Source organism: Engystomops pustulosus, chromosome 7 (genome assembly GCF_040894005.1).
Source record: "Engystomops pustulosus chromosome 7, aEngPut4.maternal, whole genome shotgun sequence".
Classification (NCBI taxonomy): domain Eukaryota; kingdom Metazoa; phylum Chordata; class Amphibia; order Anura; family Leptodactylidae; genus Engystomops; species Engystomops pustulosus.
Genome location: NC_092417.1, coordinates 91,930,760 through 91,958,002, shown reverse-complemented (window position 1 = coordinate 91,958,002; position 27,243 = coordinate 91,930,760). Strand labels below are relative to the sequence as shown.

The 27,243-nt window shown below is 39.8% G+C and overlaps 1 protein-coding gene across 1 annotated transcript in view; it reads left to right on the top strand.

The window, feature by feature from the left end:
- Positions 1-3,774: 3,774 nt before the first annotated feature.
- The window catches only part of RHPN2 (rhophilin Rho GTPase binding protein 2), a 42,905-nt gene continuing 19,436 nt past the window's right edge, over positions 3,775-27,243 (top strand). Inside the window, exons 1-5 of the mRNA XM_072117235.1 lie at positions 3,775-3,964; positions 17,333-17,445; positions 21,748-21,876; positions 24,275-24,350; positions 26,502-26,579. Coding sequence (XP_071973336.1) covers positions 3,896-3,964; positions 17,333-17,445; positions 21,748-21,876; positions 24,275-24,350; positions 26,502-26,579 — 465 coding nt within the window. The 5' untranslated portion in view covers positions 3,775-3,895. The remainder of the gene's footprint in view (positions 3,965-17,332; positions 17,446-21,747; positions 21,877-24,274; positions 24,351-26,501; positions 26,580-27,243) is intronic.

Here is a 27,243-nt window from a genome sequence, read left to right as displayed (position 1 = left end):
TACAGCCAGCTAGCCCCCTGTAGTATACAGCCTGTCCCAAGTAGTATACAATCAGCCTGCCCCCATGAAGTATACAGCCTGCCCCCATGAAGTATACAGCCTGCCCCCATGAAGTATACAGCCTGCCCCCATGAAGTATACAGCCTGCCCCCATGAAGTATACAGCCTGCCCGCATGAAGTATACAGCCTGCCCCAATGAAGTATACAGCCTGCCCCCATGAAGTATACAGCCTGCCCCCATGAAGTATACAGCCTGCCCCCAATGAAGTATACAGCCTGCCCCCATGAAGTATACAGCCTGCCCCCATGAAGTATACAGCCTGCCCCCAAAAAGTATACAGCCTGCCCCAAAAAGTATACAGCCTGCCCCAAAAAGTATACAGCCTGCCCTCAGTATAATAAAAAAATAAACTTAATACTCACCCTCCGACGATACTCACCTTTGATTTGAAGTGGCGGCTCCCGGTCCTCGGCGGCGGCTCCTGGTCCTGGGCGGCGGCTCCCGGTCCGCGGCGGCAGCTCCCGATCCATTGTGGCGGCTTCTCTCTTCGATCTTCACGTGCCGGCAGTCGCGTCCATGCGACTTGCCAGCGGGCGCACAGTGCGATGCGGCGGTGTCGCCGCTGATGACGTCATCAGCGGCGACACCGCTACATCATATTGTGCGCCCGCCGGCAAGTCGCATAGACGCGACTGCCGGCACGTGAAGATCGAAGAGAGAAGCCGCCGCAGAGGATCGGGAGCTGCCGCCGAGGACCAGGAGCCGCCGCCGAGGACCGGGAGCCGGAGGGTGAGTATTAATTTTTTTTTTTTATTAACTCATGTTTTTTTTTTAATTAACTCGTGTATAAGCCGAGATTAGGTTTTTCAGCACATTTTTTGTGCTGAAAAACTCGGCTTATACACGAGTATATACGGTATATATATTTTTTAAGACTTTAAACCAAATAAAACCTATATAAATTTGATATTGCTGTGATCGTACCGACCCAAAGAATAAAGATTTCTGACTCTCACAGACATTAAATGTCTTATTTAAGAGGCTCCTCTGTCCATCACTGATTACCTGTAGTAATGGCTCCTGTTTAAACTTCTTATCAGTGTAAAAGACACCGGTCCACAACCTCAAACAGTTACACTTCAAATATGGTGAAGAGCTGGCAAAGGAAACCAGAAACTAAATTGTAGACCTGCACCAGGCTGGGAAGACTGAATCTGTAATAGATGAGCAGCTTGGTGTGAAGAAATCTTTGGCTCTACAAAAGATCTCACCTGTGGGATCAAAATGTTCACAAGAACGGTGAGCAAACACCCCAGAACCACCCCAGAAAGCTGGGACCAACATAACAAAGGACCGCCAGTAACACACTACGCCACCAGGGACTCAGATCCTGATCCAAAACCAGTACATATCCAGGCCCGTCTGAAGTTTGCTAGAGAGCATTTGGATGTTCCACAAGAGTATTGGAAATATGTCATATGGTCAGATGAAACCAAACTGGAACTATTTGAACACCACACAGGCAGGGACTAGTTTAGGCTTAAAGTAGGGTACAGTGTTCCCCTTGTTCTTACTGCTCTCTTTACATGGTTTCATGCTTACTTGTAAAGCGTGACAGATATATAACAAAGTATTGACTTAAACTTTTGTTATTGACCGAATACTTATTTTTCTCCATAATTTGCGAATAAATTCTTTAAAATCAGACAGACAATGTGCTTTTCTGGATTTGTTTTCTCATCTTGTCCATCATACTTAAAGGGAACCTATCACCAGGAGACCCATTTTTAGCAGTCCCCCAGTCCCCACAGAGCATAGTACATACACTGCCAAAGTGTTTTTGTATAAAAAATTGGTTTTACAGAAAAAAAGATATGCTTTCATTAGCATCTGCTGTGTGACTAGGCAGTTGCCAAAAGGGAGGGTCTGGAAAGGAGCAGTCCCCCCCACCCTTGGGGAACAGTTACTCCATGTGACCTTTTCAAATATATGAAAACACCCATCACTTGGCTTAGCGATGCCCCCTGCTCCTCTACAGCCAATCCCGAGTGTGGGGAGTTATTCATATATTTGAAAAGGTCACATGTTTCCCAAGGGTGGGGGGAACTGCTCCTTTCCAGACCCTCCCTTTTGGCAACTGCCTAGTCACACAGCAGATGCTAATGAAAGGTACAATATAACATATCTTTTTTTCTGTAAAACCAATTTTTTATACAAAAACACTTTGGCAGTGTATGTACTATGCTCTGTGGGGACTGGGGGAGTGCTAAAAATGGGTCTCCTGGTGACAGGTTCCCTTTAAGGTCTACCTATGATCCAATTACAGACCTCTCTCCTCTTTTTAAGTGGGGGAACTTGCACATTTGGTGGCTGACTAAATACTTTTTATCCCCACTGTATGCATATAGCTATAATGGCAGATGAAAGCATCCTTGGGATCCGTGGGATCTGACCAGCACACAGGTCTGTTTCCATGGACTAAGCATGTTTGTGTGCAGGCCAGGGGCCTTACACTGCATGGAAAATCTGCACGTAATACATTACCTGTGCAGCCAGCCTCAGGGTAACAGAAGAATAACACAATAAGACTCCTGGTGAGAAAGCAATGACAATTAGTTAGATGACATGTCAATACTTGAGGGACAGAACAATGAATTGTGTGGCACAGAACAATCATACAGTAATACTAAAGTGACAGAACATTGATCCACTTACGAATATTTAATACTATGATGACACACTATCACTTGTGGTCGCATTGCGGTAAGGGTGATATGTTAATGATACACTGCCATTTGGGGTACAGGTACATTTGGCTGGTAGTGACAAGACTATGCTCACATCTGTGTCACCAGGGTCGTAACTACAGGTGTGGCAGCCATAAGAGCCTCTAAGGGGCCCACATTGCAAGGGGGCCCTGGCATCTGGATGTGTATATGCTGTGTGTGTATATATATGGTATGTGTCTGTATGTGGCATTGTATGTGTAGGTGTGTATATGTGACGTATATATGATGGATATGCTTCAATATGTGTCTATATTCTGTATGTATATGTGGTGTGTGTATACTACTGTATGTCTACGCTGTCTGTGTGCACATGGTGTGTATATGCTGTATGTATAAGAATATAAATGTGTGTATATATGAATGTATAAATGTGTGCGAGTGTAACTCACATTTGTGAGTATACAAATATGCATATTTTTTAAAGGGTGAAGTGAGCTATGGGGCACTGTCTCTCCAAGTTACGCCCCTGTGTGTCTCCAGTTCTGTCTCATCTAGAATACTGGACGTCCCATATGAAGCAGAGAAGTAATAGATGTAACCCTGGGGTAACAAGCTTTTTCCTAATATGGGACAGTAGTGGTGTCAAATGCTATAACATTTGCAAGAATCTTCAATGTATCATTCAGAATTGTCTGTTAAAGTGATGCCATACTGAATGCCACTGTATGATGCCTGGTGCCTCTTACTGCAGGTACAAGCTACAGCTGGGTACTGACTCTATGCCATCATTTATGGTGAGGATATCTAGGTCTGCTTGTCTTGTTGTCCTGGACAGGTAACAGCATTCTGCATGTACATTCAGGGCTGAAATATTACTTTTTATCTGCTGGCTGTCACGTACTAATCCATCTAGCAGCAATCTGTCTCCTACTGTTCCCTGCTGTGCTGTGCCTGCAGGTAGCAGGGGCAAAGTGCACGAGCAGGGGGCGTGTCTGACGATACCACTGGTGGGCGGTCCCAGAAGAAGCCCCACCCCTGGCAGAGAGTGAGACAGGCAGGCAGCTCTGGCAGAAGCTCAGTGACGGGAGGCGGACAGCGCAGGAGACAGCTGGAGGGATCCCTATTTATTATATACATTATACACGGGCACAGTCACCTGGAGACATGACTGACACTCTGCATCCAAGGAACCTCAAGGGAAATCTCCTCCCTGATCAGAGCTACTTCAGAAAGGTAAGAGACACCTCCGGGATGGAGCATGGACAAAGCAAGTCCACCAGGCATGAGAACTGTGAGGACATGCTGGGGGTTGTAGTTGTATAATATGTTTCTACAGTATGGTCGTACACCTGAGCAATGGGGATATTATGGTATGACATAGCTGCTGTTATGACATGCTGGAACTTGTAGTTCTACAAAACCTATTTATGATTAAACTTTTCTCATATAAAATACACACACAACATCAATGCAGTTATTATTACTACTATCATGAATAGTTTCCCAGATACCACCACACCATAGTATACTACAGGCAGTCCCCTACTTAAGAACACTCGACTTACATACGACCCCTAGTTACAAACGGACCTCTGGATATTGGTAATTTATTGTACTTCAGTCCTAGGCTACAATAAACAGCTATAACAGTTATCAGAGGTGTCTGTAATGAAGCTTTAGTGTTAATATTGATTCTTATGACAACACAACATTTTTAAAATCCAATTGTCACAGAGACCAAAAAAGTTCTGGCTGGGATTACAATGATAAAATATACAGTTCCGACTTACATACAAACTCAACTTAAGAACAAACCTACAGACCCTATCTTGTATGTAACCCAGGGACTGCCTGTATGAGGAAAAATGTGTATAAATGCTAGTATGTATGAAGCGATTTATAGAAAAAATACTAATATGCCTACCTGAAGCTTCTTGGGTTTGTAGTTCTACAATGTTATGGTTTCTAAATAATATGATTTGCTTTATGTTCCCATAAAGCCATTTATATATATTTTTTACAAATATATATTATAATGTGACAGTAATAGTAACATTTTAACTGCTGTCCAGCCATACTGGGTTTGTAATTTTACAATAATCAGGCAATGATATCACTAAAGAAAATTTGGACCTCTTGTGTTGTTAAAAAGCCAGCCTATATATCTGCATGTTTGGCAGCTGATGGGTTAACCCCGCAGTCACACCTTTGTATACTGACTCATGCTTCTATCACAAGTTTCATAAAACATGGCTCTTATCACCACAGCTATTGCTTTATAAAGGGCTTGGAGTTTTGCGACTTGTCATTGGGTGGAACTTAGTAATAGTCTTATTGAGGGATGGGGGCAGCTGCATATTCTATACATAATGATTTATGTGTCACCCTGCAATAACGCCAAAACTGTACGTCATGAATGACTTATCTCCTATATGAAATGTAACACACGACAGTGTTACATTATTACTTTATGGCACATATTAAATAAATTTTTATCAGTTAACACAAGGGCTTCTGGTTCATAGATTGGTAACTGGTCAAAAGAATTGGCAGCTTGTATTGACTCCTAGCCAGCCTGTATACTCAGGATAGATGTGCTAGTTAGGAGTCATTAAAAGCCATAGAAGTCAGAAAAATAACCTGCACTAATATTACCATAGTGGCTTTCCAAGTCACCCAACTTTCATAGAATCAAATAAAACAACAAAGTATCTGTGTTTACTTCCAGCTTTAGTGGAAGATTATACTGCAGTTCGACAACATATGGAGAGTCTCTGGTTGAGTCTTTAACATCCTCATTTTTTTTTAATATAAACCACATAGCAGCTGTCTACACATGATTGACAACTATACTTTACAGTGTAATCTGGTTAAAGGGGGTTGCAAATTGTAACCCCCCTTTTTTAAAATCTTTTTTCCCATCCTGAAAAGATACGGTGATTACTTTGCAATAGGCACAATTAGAACTCAGTTTCCATTATGAGTCAAAGTGACAGAAGCTTTTAACATAATCAGTTAAGGTGGTGACAACCGCTTGCAATGGAAAATGGGTATCCTCTGTAGAATTGTCAACATCTGCACCAGTGGTCTTGGAAACTTCATAATCTACAGAATTCAGTAAGGAAACACATAACTACTGGTCTGGATAAGTAAAAAAAAATCGATTTATCTCCAGCCTAAAACTATCATTTTCTTCCTAGACGTTATATATAGGATACAGTGCAGCATACTATAACACACATATAACATAATTAAATTATTTCATCACCTTATGATACATTGTACCAACACATCACGACTTGGCCATGACACTTTTAATTTAAAGAATCAAAGGTACAACACTCTTCAGAAGTTATCCTTGGACAGTCATTTAGCAGACAGATTACACCCAAGAAAGCTGGGGGTCTCCTGCTCAATCCCTGCTGGTGTAAGCCTAATGAAGGCTACCATCTATCACAGCATGTTTTTGTTTTCGTCTGTGGTTCCTGATTTAGCCATAAGCACACATACACACATGTATATGGCATTCTTGCACTTTTCTTTAAAAGAGATATGTCCTGAGTAATGCTCAGTTCAGTCTCCATTCACCTTCTGTTACCTATTTACTTCCATGTTCAGAAAACTGCCTTCGGTTACAATTCCAACATAATGGCAGGAAAAAGGACACTGACTGCTGCAGTATTTTTTCCACTATTTCATAACAGAAGGGGGAGTGGAACCTGCTGAATACAGGTGTGAACTGAGCCTTGTACAGTTAATGTGCACAATTCATAGAAATTCCACCTTGTATCAGGAGGGTAACAGTAGATGTTGGGTGCAATGCATTGACTCATGCATGCTATTCCCTATAGACATATTAATATACTGTACACTTTTGGGCATTCTCATGTGGTGTTTACACATGTCCCACTTCTTCTCAGGCTCTAGAACAGTGATGGCAAACCTTTTAGAAACCGAGTGCCCAAACTACAACCAAAACCCACATATTTTTCGCAAAGTGCCGATGCGACAATTTAAGCAGTAACTTATTACTCCCTGCTCTGTCACAGGTTTAATTGTATAGGCACCAGAGGGCACCAATATTTGGATTATCATTATACCTGCCTTCTAGGGTCCTGGGCTGCCTGGCACTACAAGAGACCTTGATTCCTGTCTGGCGAACCCTGCCCTTGGGTGATGGCGAGGGTGCCTAGAAAGAGTGCTCTTAGTACCACCTCTGGCTCCAGTGCCATAAGTTCGCCACCACTGCTCTAGAAGATCTCCAGACCCAATCTCGCACAGTCCTTGATGGTTGACTAGACACAGACTCTTGCTAAGCCTCACAGTCATTTACTGTCTGTCCTTACACATGGACAGACATGTGGTTATATGTGTGCACCAAAAACAGACAAAACATCTAGCATCGCAATGTCTGATGTTAAGGGATTGCAGGGCACCAGGTACCTGGCATTTTTTCAGAATAATGGAATCAAGGAATATTATTCCTGGTGTCATCACCTAACACAAAAATTGTTACATTCAGTGTTTTACCAGCTTTGTCTGTGGATGTGCAGCAGTGGGTGTCTGGCAGTAACCAATAAAGTATAGTACAGTACATATCATCATCATGTACCTCACTTTATCCACAAATATTGGTGCACAGTTCTCACATGTTTTCTGCTGCTAAATGCCTAAACTGAAGAACAACTATACCCACCTCACCTGTTTTTGCTACCCTTGAGCAATGATGTGTCATCGCATACATCTAACTGAAATGTCATTGCTGGAGGCCAGGATACAGAAATTTGACTGAAGCATTTCTAGTGCAACTATGGAAGTTACACATACATAAAATCTCAGTCAATTTTTCTGCTACTTTTCCATCCTGAGATCAAGAAATTAAATTCAAACTCTGTGAACATACCCCAAGTAGCGCCTATGATTATCCAGGTTTTTAGTGGGAGTAGGAAAATTATCTGTGGTCAATATATTATTACACCAAGTGAGATGTCCAGTTGGTCGCATAGCTGCTCATCTGGAGAATTAAAGAGATGACAGCGAGACTAATTATTCCTATTACAGTGTTTAGCCTTTTTATGTGAATCCTACATTACTTGAAATACCAGTTTTCAGTTAATATATTGCCCTGTACTTCTGTACAGTCCTGTACTTCTGCCTGGTCTCAATTACTGACCAAAAAGCACTTTAACTCTTTCATTCTAGAAAAAGTTCCCAAAATCCCCTAGTGGTGCATCAATGGCTATAAGTTTCCACATACCTACAAAACGGCATTAATAGGCAAACTCACCTTAAGGAGAACACTCACTTCTTGACCCTAGTCAAAAGCCTCATACTCAGCTAAACCAGTTTCCTATGCTGTACTGAACAGACGCAACCACATAAAAACAGTGTCTACAGTTAGGAATCTGTTCCTTCTGAAATAGATATACTGATTTGGCATTGGAAAACTTATTTGCATATTTCTAGACACCATTATCTTGTCATACAGTGAGCGTCTATGTTGCTATGTCATTTTATAGAAAAAAGTAGTGTAAATTGAAACTTTTCTATACAGTAATTTGTCCAGTTTTTGCCTTAAAAAAAACTTCAATAGACGACAACTTGTGTAAATACGACCTTAGGAAAACTGGTTTGTTAGCTTTTGAAGATCAATAGAACCACAAGTCTCAACATGCTCTGACTGCTAGAGGAGGTAGAAATTCCACAAAGCTGAAGGTTCTATGGTTGTGTAATAATAAACCCAACAATAGGTTGTGTATCAGATTATTGGGATTTCATGCATTTTGAGAGAGAGAGATTTAACTTCTTATAATGTTCTTTCAAAATTAAAGGTGTTTTTTGGCATTTTAGGAAAAAAAGATGCTACCCCTACCAGAGTGAGGTTGCAAAAGTTTCTGTTTTTAATTTATATCGGCTGATCATGCTAACCACTGGCATTTTTATGAGTATAATTGTATGCAACTAAGCAAAAAAAATGTTGTGAAAGCCAATTTTTTGTTGCAATGAAGACTATTCTGGTTTGCTGGGCTTGATACATTCCCACTATTTATAAAACCAGTCCAAAGGCCAGCATCTTCAGCTCCCCACACTAGAATATGGTGTTAGAGCTGCAGAGATGACATCAAGTCAATAGAATGTGACCACTGAAGCCTATCACAGGTTGTGTGAATTGACCTATAAATCAAAAAAATGTAGCCAATCTAAGCTGGGTGCTATTTTTTCCTGAGACCCACCATAGGCTGCCACTGGAATAATTGGGGGGATTTATTAGACAGTACAAAAGCATCTTGTGGCTGGACATGTTCAGTCATTGTCCTGTTATCAGAAGAGAGGCCTTGGTGCAGACAAGATAAGGCAAATTTATTGTCACAAGTCATCCATTGTTTTTGTAGCGTCCTCTTAATTGATCTTTTTGAACCTTTATTTCTCTAGGAAATGGGTATAATCCATTTTGCGTTATCTTCCATGGGTCAGTTTCTCTTTCAGTTTCTGCCAAGCAAACATTTTGATCCTCACTAAACACAGAACAAAGGCCTTTATCTGGGATATTTAAATACAGTTTAGTCCCAATGGCCACCCTGCCGAGCATCCCAAATTGCAGTGCTGAGTGTTCGCTGTGAAAAATTCAGCATTTCATCATGAAAGGAACAATTGGAAGGAGGACAGTTCCCTTGACTCCTAAGAGAAGCAGCCAAAACTTTGCAACTACAGCAGAAAAATCTAGAAAAATAACAGCAGACTAGTGTAGGATGAGGAGTTAACATTTAGGGAATGACAATTATATAAGGTTCTAGATTTCTAGGAATTCTGTCACTTTGTTAATTAAATTATCCTGCCAGAATAATATCCTCATAGATGAGTGACCTTATTGAATCACATGGCTAAAGGAATCTCCAGTAATTATTCTGGGCCCAGAATCTGGGAAAAGGGGCCACTGTAGGTTTCTGCAGTACATAGTGTTTCCTTGTTTGTTTGGAAATTTTGGCATAAATCAAACACAAGAAGCATTGAGTCGTATCCTTTTACCTTGAGCATGGCCATATTCACTGCTAATATGGCAATGACATTCTGACATGTAAAGAGAGGTTGTGTTATTTTGCTCATAGACATTGTGCTGTTTCTCAGATGAATCTATTACATATTAATTTAACTATTGTGGTTGTTGTTTCCCTTTGTTGTATTTAAACCAGGGCCCCAGCCTAGCAAAGAGAGCTAACCACTGGAAAGAACTTTATAGATGCTATTAGCAAGAGTTTGAGACAGGAAAGTATAGGCAGTCCCCAAGTTATGTACAAGATAGGTTCTATAGTTTGGTTGAAACAAAAGTTGAATTTGTTTGTAAGTTGGAACAGGTATATTTTGTAACTGCAACTCCAGGAAAATTATTTTTTGGTCCCTGTGATTATTGCCGCTTGAAAATTTGGGGTTATCAAGGAAACAAGGATTAAAAATAAAGCTTCACTGCAAACATCTTCCGACCTCGTCCGACAACTTATCCACTTGGAATTGGAAGCCAGAAGGCCAGGCAGCAGACATCCTAATGTGAGTTCAATAGCAGAGTTTTGTGTCCCTGCTAAATTTATTTTGGTCTACTTTCTGCCAGTTTACAGCGGCCAAAAATGGCTATGACACATATTAATTGTGTCTGAGTTTCCATTCCGTCAAAGCCACACTCCTTTTCGGAGCAGGCGGAAAATATGTTTCCAACGCCGCCAGCTAATGTATAGATCGGAGAGCAGAACATGCGCTGAGAGGGCCACAAAACTGGTGGAAACGCCATAATAAATGTGTCCATTTGTAGCTAGGAGCAAGGGTGCACCTGCCTTGAGGCGAGTTGAGAAGCAGAACCGGCAGCATGAGAGGTGCAGTCTTAGGCTGGTGGCACACGTGTCGTTTTGAACGCGTTTTTGGGCAGTTTTTAAACAGTCCGTTAAAAAACACATGCTTTTTTTGAAAATGCATTCTTTTTTTGTCCATTTTTCCCAATCATCTTAATTAAGATAACTGGAAAACAGACATAAACGGTCAAAAAACACAGGCGTTTTTAAACGGATTGCTTAAAAACGGGCCAAAAACGCGTGCTGTCGGTGCGTTCTTGGATAGTTCTTGGACCATTTTTGGTGCGTTTTTAAAAATGTATGCTTTTTTTTCATGTTCACTATGTGTTTGGATGGTTTGAATCCATTTGTCTTCATTTATAGAAGTGTAAGGAGCTAATTCAGAAACTAATTCAAACCAGCGTAACGCATTGTAAACATGCAAGTAAACTCACCAAGAACGGTCCAAGAATACACTATGTGACAGCATCCCCAAGTGAAGTACTTGCAGGAACAGTGATTGCTACAAATTTACTGCTTGGCCAGAACTTTAGTTACCGTACTTAGTTTACAAAAACTGGATCAAAAATACTTGCATGGTCTCTACTTAGAACTACTAGTCACAAAGACTGAAGAAATCATCCAAAGCTATGCGTAGCCACACATATTAGGTACATTTTAACCACATAGTGAGTAATATATAAAGTGTGGAGGCAAAGATTTATGAAGAGCAGTAATGAGTGTAAGGGTTAATCCAGCAGCGTGTGATGCATAAAAATAGCTCTTTTCAAGTGTATCCAACCTGTTTTTAATGAGGTTATATGAGCTGTGAGATTAACATGGGAGGAGTGTCCATTTTATCTTCCAATGACCCACCTAGTTTAGGGTTTACTGACCGTCCTCTAATTAGCCGATGGCTCATATGTCTATTTCACAGCTTCAAACAGCACTCAATAAGATTTTGTAACCTCAGTGATCTGACCTTAAATAGCAAGGGTAGTAGTTTTAATTGAGAGCCCGGTAAACACTGACCGGTAATGTAAAAATGCATCTGACAATGGACACTCATATTAACAACCAGTCTATGTAGTCTGTCATTGTTGTAAATTACACTGGTGGATGTTACTTAATGGTAAATTTGCTTATTTAGTTATTAGTAGTAGAATTAATTATGTATTACAAGGTTTTAACTTTGAGAACTCTAGGATACCAGTAATTTCAAATATTTTTGATAGCTGAACAGAAGAACTTTATGGGGAAATTCTATTTGAGAGTTGAGGCAGTTAAATCTTTTCTCATCCTTTGAGCTAAATTATTCACCTGTAACATGAGAGTCTGAGGCACTAGGTGTATTGATTGTGACCTTCTCAGGCTTTTCAAAGACAGGAAGCGGAGCTGTTCTGGACTATTCACCAAGTACAAACGTCTACAGAGATTTTATGTGGTCTGCTGAGATTTCAAGAACTCCTCTGTGCCTTTCTAAGCCGCCCTTTATCTTCAGATAATAGTTATTTTATGCTAATCATAAAAAAAGATCACCCATTTACACCCGATGATGCTGCACATGTTTTAACACCATAGTATTAACTCAGAACAGTATATAGTCCATATGTTGTTTTGGGAAATTATTATTACTAAATAATACTATTATTAAATAAATTTTCCTGTTATCTAGTGGTTCATCCTGAAAAGAGGCTGGGGAAAGTTACCATTGCAGTATAATACACAATAAAGGACTGGGCGGAACTGCTGCATATCTGAAAGTCAGAATATTTGTAGTTGCCCATAGTAACCAATCACAGCTCAGCTTTCATTTTACCAGTGCTCATGAATATTTTAAAGGGGAGCTATAATTGATTGCCATGGGCAACTAGAAATATTCTGACTTACAGTCAGAAATATTCTGACTTTTAGAAGTAAAAGTAAATTATTCTAACTACAGTGTGTTTATTAGAATAGAGCGGTTTTTGTGGAAAGCACATGGATTTCTAAAAAGAGTTGGGTGAGCTGCAGAATTTGGTTTCAACAAATCTACATCACATGAATGCACTGAATAATTACTCTTTAGCCTGTTGATAAATATAAAATATATATTCAGGGGATCTTATAGATCAATTTATATTTTTCTGATACACGGACATTTAGAGAACATGATATTAAAGATGATTTTCAAAGAGATGCATCACTTACTTTTCACACCTATCTACCATAGTTATACATTAAATCAGGATCAGAACAGTTAACTCTAAACTCTCCCTGGGTTCATAACGTCACACAAACGTTGCTTGCATGGATCTCAAGGTCCATAACATGTAATTTTACAAAGCAGCTGTCCTCAAACAGGGACTAATTACAGGGTTGACATAGGGGCTTGCATACAACATGACTTTCAGCTAACCAACTACCATATGACTGGTGTCCTCTGTAAGATTCGAACAGTAGAATTAGCAGCTGCTACGGAAATGGTTGTCAGGCAAAGAACTTAAAGAAGCTTTTGGGGTCAATTTTTCTTATATCAAGTATAACCTTTTCATAGAAGTCCAAGTTTTCAGACAAGAGAATGCATATAATATATATATAATATTACTTATAGTACCAAGATAATAATGTAAAGGTCTCCTGTGCCATTAAGTCATTTTGTTATTTTATAGTGTAACAAGTAGGTCACATTGCGTTCAGTATGTCAGACATTTCGTACTGTACAGATAGTGTAATACAATACCACAGTAGTGTTTTTAAGCGAAATTGTGATCATATTTAATATGCAGAACAAACAGTTCCAGCTGAGGAAAAACATTAATCTTCACAACATTGCCTGGAGCAGCAGAACTTGTAACCAGGTGTCTGGATATGATTAACAATCGTTCTGGTGATGTTATGTTTTTGAGTTCAGGGGCAATCTATTTGCCTGTCTGTGGTTCTTTCTAACGCCTACCAAGCGATATCCTCTATCTATTATATCTTTATCTTAATTATCTCGGTCAATTAATTATTTTCAGGTTACCAGCTTTCTGTGTGTATATATAATATATCAGTCTATATCATATCTATCAAACGATATAGATTGATCTTGAAATATCTATATCCTGTGTCTCTACAACCTCCATGCTATCATTGCCTTTTCGGTAGAATGCTACTTTTTCTTCTGTGTTTTGCGCTCAAAGACAAGTTTGAGCGACTTTGAAAGAATTGAGAGAAGATTTTATTGATGGCAAAGCGTTTTTCGGCTCAGGAACGCATACTTTTTATTGGGCCCACCAGCATATCATACACTTGTCATCCCACCCTCTGGGTCGAGGACTTGCCTATAGTATAACACCAGCTGCCACCTGAATTCACAGCTGTATGCGCTTATACCTGCACAGCATAGTGAGAGTAATACTTACTCCCACGTTTGCCATCATCACTAATTATTTTTAAATACTACACCAGGGCAGCACTTTGTATTTGTCCCTTTATTCCTCCGTCTTGCATTTTGGAGGACAACCATCCACCACCCTCTAAGTTTCTCAGATCCGATCACCTCTGTGTTTTGTGTGTGTGAATTGTGGCTAAGGTTGCTGCTATATTGGGACTGATTGAACCCCACCCAGTTCTTTTGCAACTCGGGGGCGGCGACCAGAAACTCCTATAAATATCTGTTCAGTTCCATTACAGCTTGATGGTTTTACTAGTTTCCGGATACCTTTCCCTATTTGTTTTTGCTATTGCTGTGCTATACTATGTATCTGACCTGTGCTTTGTTATTTGACCATTCTCCTCGTAATTCTCTTCTGGGCTTTGGCGTTATCTTGGATTTGACCCGCTTCTGTCTGACTTCGCTTGTCTGTCTTAGCTGTTGTTTGTCTCTTTGTGTTTGATCCTACTACCTAAGCACTTAGTCAGTGAAGGGAATGTCGACCAGAAGTCCCTAACCATTAGGGTTTGCAAGGCTTGTTAGCTAGGTGACAGAGGTTGTGGGTAAGTCTAGGGTCTGCACCCCCTTCTCTATCTATCTTTCCAGCTTGATCTTTATTTGTGCCAAACTGGTTCACATGTTTCCCATTTGGGCTAAAAAGTTCTTTATCTATTGGTGTTTGCTAATATGTTGGCTTGGAGCAGGACTGGTTGACACTCATTTCCTATAATATATGATTCTGCATTCCAAGCATGAATTCAGTTTTTGCGGCTCCTGCCAGCTATTGTTCACCAACTCGAAGAGGGCATGCTCTTTTCATAGCAAGCCCTCACTGTGAGTAATGACTATATCAATAACTGGGTAAGAACTAAAATGCATATTTCACCAGGACTCAATATTATGCACTCCAAGCTTCTTATATTACAGCTGCTTCTACTGAACCCTTCTGTTTAATGTGTATAAACTTTCCTGGCATGTCACAATGCTTTCAAAATGTAGGACTTGTGCCACCCTCTGTAATGATGTAGGCATTAAGAAACCTGAATGTTATATATTGCATAATACCACGTTAGAACAAGTTGGCCATACTCCATTGGTATCTTCCAATAACATTTAGGTTTATTAGTATATATAGTGGGCCAGTATTATATCATATGTTTTTGATATGTTGGATATGAGCATCAGTATAAAGAGTAAGCAGTTTACTTAAAGGAAACCTACCACTGCTCGCATGATAAAATCATGCGAGCAGACCACCTGGTAGGCTATTTAATACTGATGCCGGCACATACTTTAGTTAGGCACGGCGATCGTTAGTTTAGATAAAAAAAAGTTTTACTTACATATGTAAATAGCCCTCCGGTGCTACCCCTACGTCATCTTCGGAAGGGAGATGCCTTCCGATCTTTAATTATTCACGCCTCCTTCATTGTAGCCGTCCTCCTTCGGGTGCCGAGAGCCGTGACGTCACCAAGCTCTCGGCACCTATCGCGCATGCGCAGATACTAACTCTCACACAGCCGGACAGGGATAGGTGCCGAGAGCTTGGTGACGTCACGGCTCTCGGCACCCGAAGGAGGACGGCTACAATGAAGGAGGCGGGAATAATTAAAGATCGGAAGGCATCTCCCTTCCGAAGATGACGTAGGGGTAGCACCGGAGGGATATTTTCATATGTAAGTAAAACATTTTTTTATCTAAACTAAAGATCGCCGTGCCTAACTAAAGTATGTGCCAGCATCAGTATTAAATAGCCTACCAGGTGGTCTGCTCGCATGATTTTATCTTTGGATAATCTTTGGATAATGGATTGTATTATTGAGTTATCAGTTGCACACCGTGTAACTAAAGCTCCATGCAAACAAAAGCATTTAGATACAATAATAATTGAGAGTGCTTGTAAGCAGGGTTACATTTGGGGAAACTGGCCACTTTCTCATTTTATTGTTCAAAGTTGCATGAAATGGGCGTAAACATAAAAACCAATAAAACATAACTAAGGGTTAAAATATTTAGTAAGTCGCTGTTGCTGATTTGTCAAGTAGTCACAAATTTTCAAGTGCTGACAAATTACTCCCCCAGTCGCCTCATTCAAACAATGACACCTCAGCTGCTAGCTTTTCCCAGATAAATCGCCTTAACAGCCCTATTTACTGCTCTTTGAAATAAAGGCCAAATGCAGGATGTTCTGTGCGTAAAATGACTGTCACTGAGCAATGGGTTGTTCCCTGCCTCCTGCGGACACCTCTTTGTCTCGTGACATCATCCACTCGAATAACAAATCCTACGCTTTGTGGTCGCCTTTCACTAAAGAGTGACTCAGATCCTGAGATGTTTAAACTTAGTTACTGGGACAATGAAAAATGACCTTAATGTGCTGGGATATCCATATAAATGCACTGCAGGCACAATAAATGTGTATCTATTAAGTGATCAAAAGGGAAGGGCCATAGACTGCATTCTGTTTGTATTGTTCAGTAAAATTGATGGCAGTATATGCTTCTGAGCACATAAGAAACATACATAAGGCAAAATCAACTTTTTAAGTTGTGGTCAAGATAGTTTCTCACTATATGGAGTTATGTTGGGGATATAGCTATATAACCATTTGTGGGCATCCTTTGGACGGTTTGTCAAAACCATGGTACTTTCTGTTGCTATGCTATGGGCCATATGAAAACTATGATAGTCACAGTGTGATTCTTAATGTGTGATTTTAAGGGATAAAACGAATTTTGCTTGTGCTAATTTTGCTAAATGGCTTGTGTAAAGACCATGTGATCAGCCATTTTTGTTATAGAAAATTAAAATTTTCTAAGAAAGAAATATTTTAAAAATGTATAAATAAAGCTTCATTATCTGCAAAGAGTTTGTATGTTCTCTCTGTTTTTGCTTGGGTTTCCTCAAGGTCCTCCGGTTTCCTCCCACACTCCAAAACATACTAGTAGGTTGATTAGATGTAAGCCCCATTGGAGACAGGGACTGAATTGGCAAGCTCTGTGCAGCGCTGCGTAATCTGTGTGCGCTATATAAATAAAGGAATTATTATTATAAAATAAAATGTACAGGTAGCCTAATACTGATGGTAAACAGGAGTCCTAACCTTTACCATCAGTTCCCAAAGACTTGCATGTACTGAACCTCAGTCGAGCTTTTAGAGCTGCGGCCAATGTTATGTTATAAAAGGAAAAAGCAACAGGCACAACGGAGCCTAATGTTTCACACAGAAAGTACAGGTGCAGCTCAGAAATTAGGACATGTTGAATGTTGCCAGGCTCAGGGGTTACATAGGTGTCACAGCATTGTTGCAATTTTTGAAACAAATCTTTAACTTATCTCCTGCATGATGCATATTTGACAAATATACATTTGCTTTATTATTCACAGGGCAAAGCCATCGCACAGACTGGTCGTAGCAAATTACAAAATCAAAGGGCCGGGCTGAACAATCAGATCCTGAAAGCGATGCGGATGAGAGCCGGGGCTGAGAACCTCCTGCGGTATGTTCCCATCTCTCTGTACAAAAAGAAGCCTTTGTTCTGTCGGCTTCGGTGATCTTAGATTTCCCAGAGCAGATTCCCAACAGATGCAGCGTACTAATGAACACAGCGAGACAGCGCATTGATTGTAGCAACGGTTCAAGCACAGGTTACCAGCCCTCTCCCTGCAGAGGCCTTACCATGACTCTGTGTAGGGCACCATGCCAGCAATCGCTAGTAATGTTTCAGCTATATTAAAAATATCATTAACTGTAAACCTTTGAATCAGTCTACTATAAATTAAATCTAGATGTGTTGTCTTGTGATAATATTCCACTATTACAGGTTACAGGCACAGTTACAGGTTGTCCCCAGGTGTACATGTGTTGGATTTAACAGATGGTGAGCGTTGGCATAAGACCAAATACATCATATATGAAGAACTCATTTAGGTTGATAAATATAAAATGCATTCATATTTTAGATATTTCTGTATTCTATACCTGCTACCCAGTATTGAAAACTTCAGTAGGTAAATTCTGTGTACTCTGACTTGTGGCTTTGCTTGCTGGCACTATTTCAATAGCAGATAAATCAGGTAACTCACAAGACAAGATGGGACTTTCTGTTCCACATTAGAGGCAGAGATGTCATTCACTATTGGTAGTTTAAAATCTCCCTTACAGTAGGGAGGCCATTGAAAAGTCAACATTGAAACGCTGGTCATTGTGATTTACATAGATCTGCCTTGGTGGTCTAGGGTTTGCAACCGAAAGAAAGACAATAGCCTTCCATCCCCCAGTCCCCATGATGGCTTTTTTGAACTCAACCATAGAATGTTTAGTCATCTCTTATTTCAGCTCATTGTTAGAAGGAACAGATTATTCTAAAGATAAGGAATCTATTGTGCAGTTTCTTACAGATAAAGCACAGTGTTGTTAAATGGTATAAAATGAGGGTGCTATTAACTTTTATACTGTATGAGATGAAAATGATTTAGCAGAGTCCCTCCTGCCTTTCAATCCCCGCAAATTGTCTCCTTGGTTTGACAGATGGTGCTGTATCCAAATTTGTAGAGATACCTAGATTTTCCATCTCTGCTTGATACAGTATTTCACACAGGATAAGACTTTTGTTCTCACCTGAGAACATATTTATTCTTGAGTAATTGAGAAATTTTCAGTAAGCTGCAATCTGCTACTTGTCATACAATCTCATTAGGGTCTGATTGTGAGTATCCTGTGGTAAGTTCACAATATACTGGGATATGATTGTAAGTGCAATTAAAATACACATGAAAGAGTAAAGACTGTCCATGTTGGACTTCTGCTATTCACCTCATCTGTTAGAAGCCCTGAAAAAGCAATGGTTAGCGAAATTGCCTAACAAACAGCAATTTACAGTAGCAACAAACCTGCGGCATGTCAGGTATTGTTATGAGTCTAAACAGGCGGGGGACTGCATACAAACTTACAAAGAAATGAGAGCTCTTTTTTTGCAGTTACCGAATGCTCAAACCTGTTCCTAAGGTGCATCCTTACAGCATGAAATTATGAACATTTTCCAGGCCACTTTCTGGTTAAAGATTATTATTTTTATTTCTAGCCATAGCTGCATGCAACAGTTGATGCACCAGTAAGTGCAGGTAGAGTCTGGGTCAAGCTGTGATTGGCCACGCTAGAGGGCCTTTTAGATGAGCAAATATTCAGTCTTATAATGCTCTCACAGTCAAGAAATACACCAAAATGTAACTAAAAAGAGTGATAAAGATAAATGATTGTGCTATATGCTACACCGTGTAGTAATAGAAGGCTCTATAACTCTAAGGGGCCTCTCATATAAGCAAAACCAAATTAAATAACAACATGCTACTTAGTGCAATTCACCTGACACGTAGCAGCTTAATGGATATGATGCAGATTCTACGAGTCCAACCATGAAGTGCAACATGGAATGTACCTTCAAGCATAGGCACAAGCTACAGAGACACTTTGCCCAGCCCCGACACGTATTTCAGTCAGAGACTTTTGTCAAGGGTCTCTGACCAAAATACATATCGAGACTGGTGCTGGGCAGCGTGTCTCTGTAGTGTGTGCCTACGCTTGTAGCTATATTCCATATTGCACTTTATGGATTGAGTTGTAGCACTTGCACTTTATTGTTGGACTATAAGCTGCCACGTGTCAAGTGAATTGCACTTTTTTAGTAAATTAATTGTGTTTGCTGCCCACCATCATTTGCTGTGTATTTGCTGTGTATTCAAGTCGCCACCTTTTATGGTTATTATGAATTTGTAATTAGAATTTTTGTTAATCATAAAATAATTCATGTATGCTCACACATGTATTTATAAAGTGTCTGCAATTCATTTGTGTTGCGGCTGCACTATTCCCGATGCAACACAAAATTCTGCGCTGAAAGGTGTGTTCCGGTGCACAGTCAGACCGTGCGCCACATTTATCATGCAATGTCCAACAGAACTGTGTTGCACGCTTTATGTTAAAGATGCACCAAATAATAGCTGGTGCCCTCTGTCGGAGCAGTGCAGGGAGCACCAGATTCATGAAGAACATGCACTACAATTCATGAATTTTGCGCATTCTGTGCACTTTTCAAGCAAATTGCACATAGTGCAGATTACACTGTTTTTGATAAATGTGGGCCATTGTCTGATGAAAACATGTTAGAAATCAGCTGACAAACAAGCTAATTCTTGTTTGTTGTTGAATGCACTGTTTACACAGGCAGAAATGGCTTGTTTATTGGCTTCATGTTTGCCTGTATGAACACGGAATGTGCTGCATGTTACTGGGAAGGTTACCCCCATGTGAAACATATCCCATAATTTCCTGCATAAGACTTCAATATATATGCAATACTGAAGTGAGAAATCATGTGACCATCATATAGCTTCAATTTTATGACAGGTTCCCTTTAACAGAAATGTGTCTGATGTAATCCAAAAGTAGCATTTCAATTGCCTAGTAGTACCAGATACCGAACCCTTCTTTAGTGATATATATGTGTGTGTCTTGACCTCCCTGGCGGAGGCTCCCCCAAAACCCAGAGACGGACTCACCCTACCCCTAAGGTTTGATAGAACTCCAGTTAAGAACCACTGCTTTAGAGCCTATGTCAGCAGTGAATAGTGATATAATCAGATCTTACATAGTGAGCCTTTAATCTACATCTTTGGGAATGTGTTCCCTAAAAAATCTGCAGAATGTGTATAATATGTGTAGAATATTTGGAATAATATGGCTTAGCTGTCTTGGCTTTTCAATATCTTCTCAACCCTCTTACATGGCCCATAAAAGAGATGCTGTTTTGTTCACAGTCTTAGTGACTAGCATACCCACTATTGAGCAGCTGAACAATGCTTCCATGTTGGCTGCTGGATTATTTTTTTATTATTTCCCAACTGCCTTGTAAAATACAGAGAATATTGCTTTAAATAATGGCCCAAGAAGCTGATAGGAGCAGTATAATGTGAAGCCAGTGCACATGGTGGGAAGGTAATATCATCGTCAATATTAGTTTATGGATTAGTTTATGGATTTATTAGTCAACTTATAGGGAACCATTACAATATAATTTTGTGTTATAACTTACCTTGCACACTGACAGAATACTCTGTGTAGTCCTAGGGGTTGGGCTTTGATTTGGATGCATTTAAAAAAACAACATGAGACTTGTCTCTACTGCAGTCTGCTCAGCTCTCATCCCCCACCTTTGTGCTCCTGTACAACTCCTCCCTCCTTCTTCATAGCTCACAGCAGTGGTGAGCTGACATCTGTGGGGGGAGGGAGGAGCTGTACAGGAGCACAAAGGTGGGGGCCAAGAGGTGACCATTCTGCAGACAAGCACAGACAAGTTGTTTTTTGAAATGCCAAAGCCAATCCCATGCACTATATAACACACAATTATATTGTAATGTAAATGCTTAGAAAAGGCAAAAAGACATATTTGCAGTGCAGGTGTATTGGGCTTCTGCAACCTGTCTTTAGTGAAAATTAGGTCCATGGTGACAGATTCCCTTTAAGGGTGGAACCTGTTATAATGGCTTTGGGCCCAGTAACTTTAGGTTGTACCGCTGGTCTGTTTAATTTCAGCCGCAGTCGAAATGTCTGATGCTACTTTTTCATTCCAATAAAAATTCATATAAACATATACATGCGCTCTTAACCTGAATTTGAAAGGAGGATATATAATTCTAATATAATTATATAATTCTAAGCATCTATTTCATAGCCTTCATTTAAAGAATGTTCTTCACAAGACATCTTACACCTAACAATGTTTTATTATTTGCTGCCTCTTTAGGGCCACCAACAATAGCAAAGTCAGAGAGCAGGTTCTGCTGGAGCTAAGTTATGTCAACGCTGATCTACAAGTTCTCAAGGAGGAGCTGGAACGTCTGAATATATCAGTGGAGGTGTACCAGCACACAGAGTAAGATCCATCATTGCATTTAGCTATTATTGCATTGGTAAAACTCCAACAATTGTATATGGCCTCACATTTTTCTAAAGAGCAGATTGACCTCTGGTGTGAGAACTTCAGCCATTGTTCCACTCCAGCTCTGCCTTTGTTTACCAGAAAGGCATATCTTGCATTCCTGTTAATAGTGCTTAAGTTGCGGTATTGACCCAGGCTATTTTGAGTGTCTCTGAGGAGAGAATGAGAATTTCTTGCTCGATAAGAGCTACTATGTTAGCTGTTTTGCAGTCACACTTCTATGACTTGGAATCGTGGCTGAAAGCACAGGACATCACATTTTAGTATTGAAGCCTAAAACCACAGGAGTAGGTATAGAGAGAATGAAGTATTATAAACTGTAAACTCTTGTGAGCAGATGCTCACCCTATTGTTCCATATAACCATGTTTATTCTCTGGATTGTCTTATTTTATTTGTTTATGTCCCCCATGCTACGGAATATGATGGTGCTATTTAAATAAAGATTATTATTATATAAACATTAGATTAATCTCAGCCAAACCAACTCATATTGGTGGGAGAATCTGAACAGCTAATGGTTGTGGCATTGTCCCAACTTGTCCTAAGGTAGCAAACCCTTTAAAAAATAATAATAATAAAGCTTGTTTTTTAAAATAAAAAATGCACATGCTAAAGGAATTCAAAGCTAAGCTATGCAGCTCTTTAGAGGTAATGTGAAATGATGACATTCACTTGTTATGTTTTACAATGCTTTATTCTGATTCTGACTGATACCCCAGATAGAGGTTACTGATATGAAATGCTATCTGTTTATAGCTCTAGATTAGTAATGACTATAGAACGCGGAGATGTTTCCTGACTGCTGGGTGTGTATAGCACCAATGAGCTAATAGTAGATTACTAAGTGCACATGACCTGGTTTCAATCACTCGTAGTCACTTATTTTTAGTGAACACTCCCTGCCTCCCTCTTACTTACAACATTCAGGCCCATCAGGAAGAAGCAGAATCAGCAAAATGAGGACACATAACAGCTGTCACAATACGCATCACTTGTAGTATTTTGTACTGCTGAATAGTTTTTTCGGTTGGTTTCAGCCTGTTATTATAATAACACAGGTGAAAAGACATGTCGACTTTTGTTAGGAAATATGGACTAGTCATTAGAGGGATCCAGTCCACACTAAACTACCAGTTCACACAAGTGGATTATAAAATGTCCTTTCTAAATTTCCTCTTTTATGTAAAATCTTACAAGTTTTCCTATAAAAAAAAATCTCACCAAACCAGGCAAATATAACTCTTCTCATCCTATTTTCACACGAGATGAGTCAAGTTTAGTGGTTTCAGGGTGAGTGTCACTTTAGAAGCCCATATATTTGGTTCTATACAACAAGCTTACAAGCTTTTTGTGTCATATTAAAGATAAGAATCCCAGCTTACGGTTCTGTGAGCTACATAACTGGACATAAGGCAGCTCACAAAGCCATAAGCCTAGCCAAGGCTATCATAAAGATGAGATCTTTATCTTTAATATGACATAAAAAGTATGTATCTTGGTACTATAGAACAGAAGATAGGGGTGTCTGAAGTGACACGCAACCACTAAACTTGTAAAAATGTGGCAAGAAGAGTCAAATTTGCTTGATGTTAGGGGAGATTTTATATAGGTTTACAGGGCAAGATTTCACATAAAGCAAGGAATTCTAGAAAGGACATGTCATACAATACCTGAGGGGGCTTGTAGTTTAGTGGGCTAAAACTTGGTGATGGGTTCCCTTCAATTTAGGACCACCCTTGTTTTGTGATCAGCTTTTCAGCACTGATCTGAGCTGTTCCAGGTGTCTCCTGGCGCCAGAACCTATAAGATGGATAAAGCAAGGTGCAATAGGCCCCTTCCTCTATTACCCCTTTTTGATTTCATAGTATACCTTAATGCATAGGTGTGCTGCCACATATGACTGGGCATAGCTTAATTACAGGGTAGATACAGTACAAGTGGCTGAGCTCAGAAGCCATTACCTATTAAACGTTATGTTACAGTCTGTGGAAGAATGCATTTTATTAGTCTAAACAAACTTTTTAAGTACTATGTGTGTAACAATGTACTTCCTTAAAAACAACTTCTTATGGATAACATCTCCAATAGAAGCTTGCTTAGGGAGATTATTGTTAAATAAAGTTTTCCAATTCTGGATTCTGATGGAAAGAGTGTATTGGAGTGTATGTAATACCAAGAATAGATGATTCTGAATGACTGCTGTGGTGAGGATCTATTCAGTCTTTTGCTCTATGCCCATAATGCTTTGACAGAACAATACTCTCTCACTGCTGTGTTGCTATAGGATATGTGCCCTCCTTTATTGACTCCTTATACATTATATATTTTAGGCAGACTGCCAGCATTCCTCTCATTCCTCTTGGTCTTAAAGAGACGAAAGATGTTGACTTCACAACTGCTTTCAAGGTAACTGAAAATCTGTTCTTTGTATACTAAGGAATAAAGCAATTATAGTGTGTACGATAGAGGCTGTATATGAAATGTATAGCTGCAGAAACCTTGGCTTTTATGGTATTGGAGTCAAATTAACTTTGACTGACACTTATTTTTTTTAAGTTCATAGTTTTATGTATGAAAACATGAAAAAAATGTCTGATTATTGGGATATGTGAAGAATTTTTGTGTGTATTGTATTATTTATAGTTTATTAATGAAAAGTCATGTGGAAGCAGCTTTTTGGCCTGTTTTTGTTGTTTTCAATAATGACATGTGTTCATCCGAGGTTATATTTACCTAATTTGAGAATTTTTACAGTCCACTTGTTTTCTAATTACGTCCTGATATGTAAAACTGGTATTGTAGGGTATACTTTCTTTTTCTTTTTAATTGCATATAAAAGCTAGTTGGATCCATGCAAGGGAAATCAGCCATTTGCATAGTCAATTGACACAACCACATTGTCTGCTGTTAGAAAATCAAGTTCAGAAACTTTAGACGCCAGAAGTCTTTCTATGGAATCATGACAATTAGCCACCACTCACAAATCATCCTACTAATATTTCTCCAGGAGCTGAAACTACTATTACTGCAACTGAAGAATAGGCAGAATCAGAAGTTTCTATACTTAGGATGATGAATGTGGTCTATTTATAGAACTGTAAGTGTAGACTCATTCATTAATTGCAAGGAGACCTGAGAGCTGCCTCCGTCATGATTATCGTGCCCTGGATCAGGCTGACCCTCCCTTTCAGACTGCATGAGGAAACCTTATGCAAGGAACGTGGAGCAGATATCCAGCAGGCAACACCCTTTACTTTTCCCCAAAACTATCAGTCAAAGATGGATCAGTGACTAATACAAAATACACCCAGGATTTCTTTGGGGAGCTTCTCATCTACACATATTAGCTGTTATAAATAATGATTAGTTATTTTCTTTCACGAAGCATAAACTCCTCCCAAAACCAAAACTTTTAGTTTGATTTCACGCATTATGAACCAAACATACGTTAACTTGACAATGCTGTGGCTACACTGATGCAAGCATATCTTGTTTAATTCCTGAGAAGAGTGTTTTTCTGAAGAAAAAAAAACAATTATTACATTCAGAACCCTGGGAAAGCTGGGTTGGATTCAGCCTGCATTCATAAACAGAATACAAGGAGCTTCCTGAACTGGCCAAACCGGTCTAATCAACCTGAGCTGGATGAGTCATAGACAGCAGCTGGGGGATGGTGCAGCGATTGATTACTTCTGCCTGTCAGGCACAACACAGTGATTACATCATTCTCTGAAGCAGTGCATACTTGTGAGAGGAGAAGCTCATGATCATAATTTTCTAATAATTTTTTCAGCAAAACCACTCCGCTCAGGGATTAAACAAGATATGATTCTGCATCAATGTAGCTAGAGCATTCTGAAGGTTTGTTCGGTTCATAATGCATGAAATTAAATGGTATATTTCCTTTAAGGGGTTTGCCCATGAAAGAACTTTCTTAAATCTTAATTCCCTAGTGATGTTAAAAGATAACTTTTAACCCATTACTTTATAATTTTACTCAGTTTTATTGCTGCTTTTGCTCATATCACTGCATTAGCTGCTCAGTGTAAGATTCAGCCGTGTGATCGGCAGATATCCAGTCACCAGAATAGACCTCTATGGTACATATGTGTGAGTGGTGCCTAAGGATTGCTGCAACTTCTATTGTCCAGTCAGGTTAGTACTGGGAAAGCATATCAGATAGTCATTTATCATTAGAATCTATGTATTTAATATTATAATATTTGGGGTGATTCCTTGCAGAACACACCTCCATTAGTACTATCTGATCTCGTTTAACAATGTGACCTAGATTTTAATCTATCGCAATGTTGTAAAGATGGTAAACTGAAAGGGTGACAAATTGGTCAAACACTGCAAAGTCATAAAAATGCCAGGTTAGTTAATGATTTATAGAACGCAGAGTCCTTTTTCTCACTATTCTAATTCAGGGGAAATGTTTCTGAGAATGGTCATTAACCATTAACTCTGTGTATACTGATATCAGTAAATCCCCAAGAAATATCTCTTTGTGAGCAACATATGGCCTCTCCAGTAAAATATATTTTTCTTTTGTAGGACTTTATACTGGAACATTACAGTGAAGATGGAGCGGATTATGAGAATGAGCTGGCAGACCTTATGGACCTAAGACAGGTAGAGTGGCGTAACAAGATACCAGAGGGACCCAGTCCGAACTTTGGATCAGGGCCTCATACACCAAAACTCTCACTACCACCCCCATTCCACAGATTGCAATCGATAATACAAATAAATGCCACACACAGCACTAAAATTATATGCCATGTATATACTGTCCAGCAGCCCCACATATTAATATATTATCCAGCCGCATCCACTCATTCATGAAATGTCCATCCGCAGACTCCCCTCATTCATGAAATGTGCACCATTCTCCACTCAGTAATTAAATTCCCAATTGCCTCCCCTCACTAATGAAATGTCCAGAAGCAGCCTCCCCTCATCAATGAAATGTCCAGCAGCCCCCCTTCAGTAATTGAATGTCCAGGAGTAACCTCCCATCAGTAATGTAATGCCCAGCAACAGCCTTCCGTCAGTGATGAAATGTCCAGCAGCAGCCTCCCTTCAGGAATTAAATGTCCCCACAGGTTAAGGACTCATTCACATGGCCGTATTTGGGGCAGTGATCGGTGCTTAATTTGCGACAAGATAACAGCCCCCATAGACCTCTATGGCTCCCAATCACGGTGCGATGAGCATATGTTGCATAACAGCACCGTGACCGTTTCAGGTGTTGTCCTATACTTCGGCAGATTTGCAGCGTGGCCGCACCTCTGCC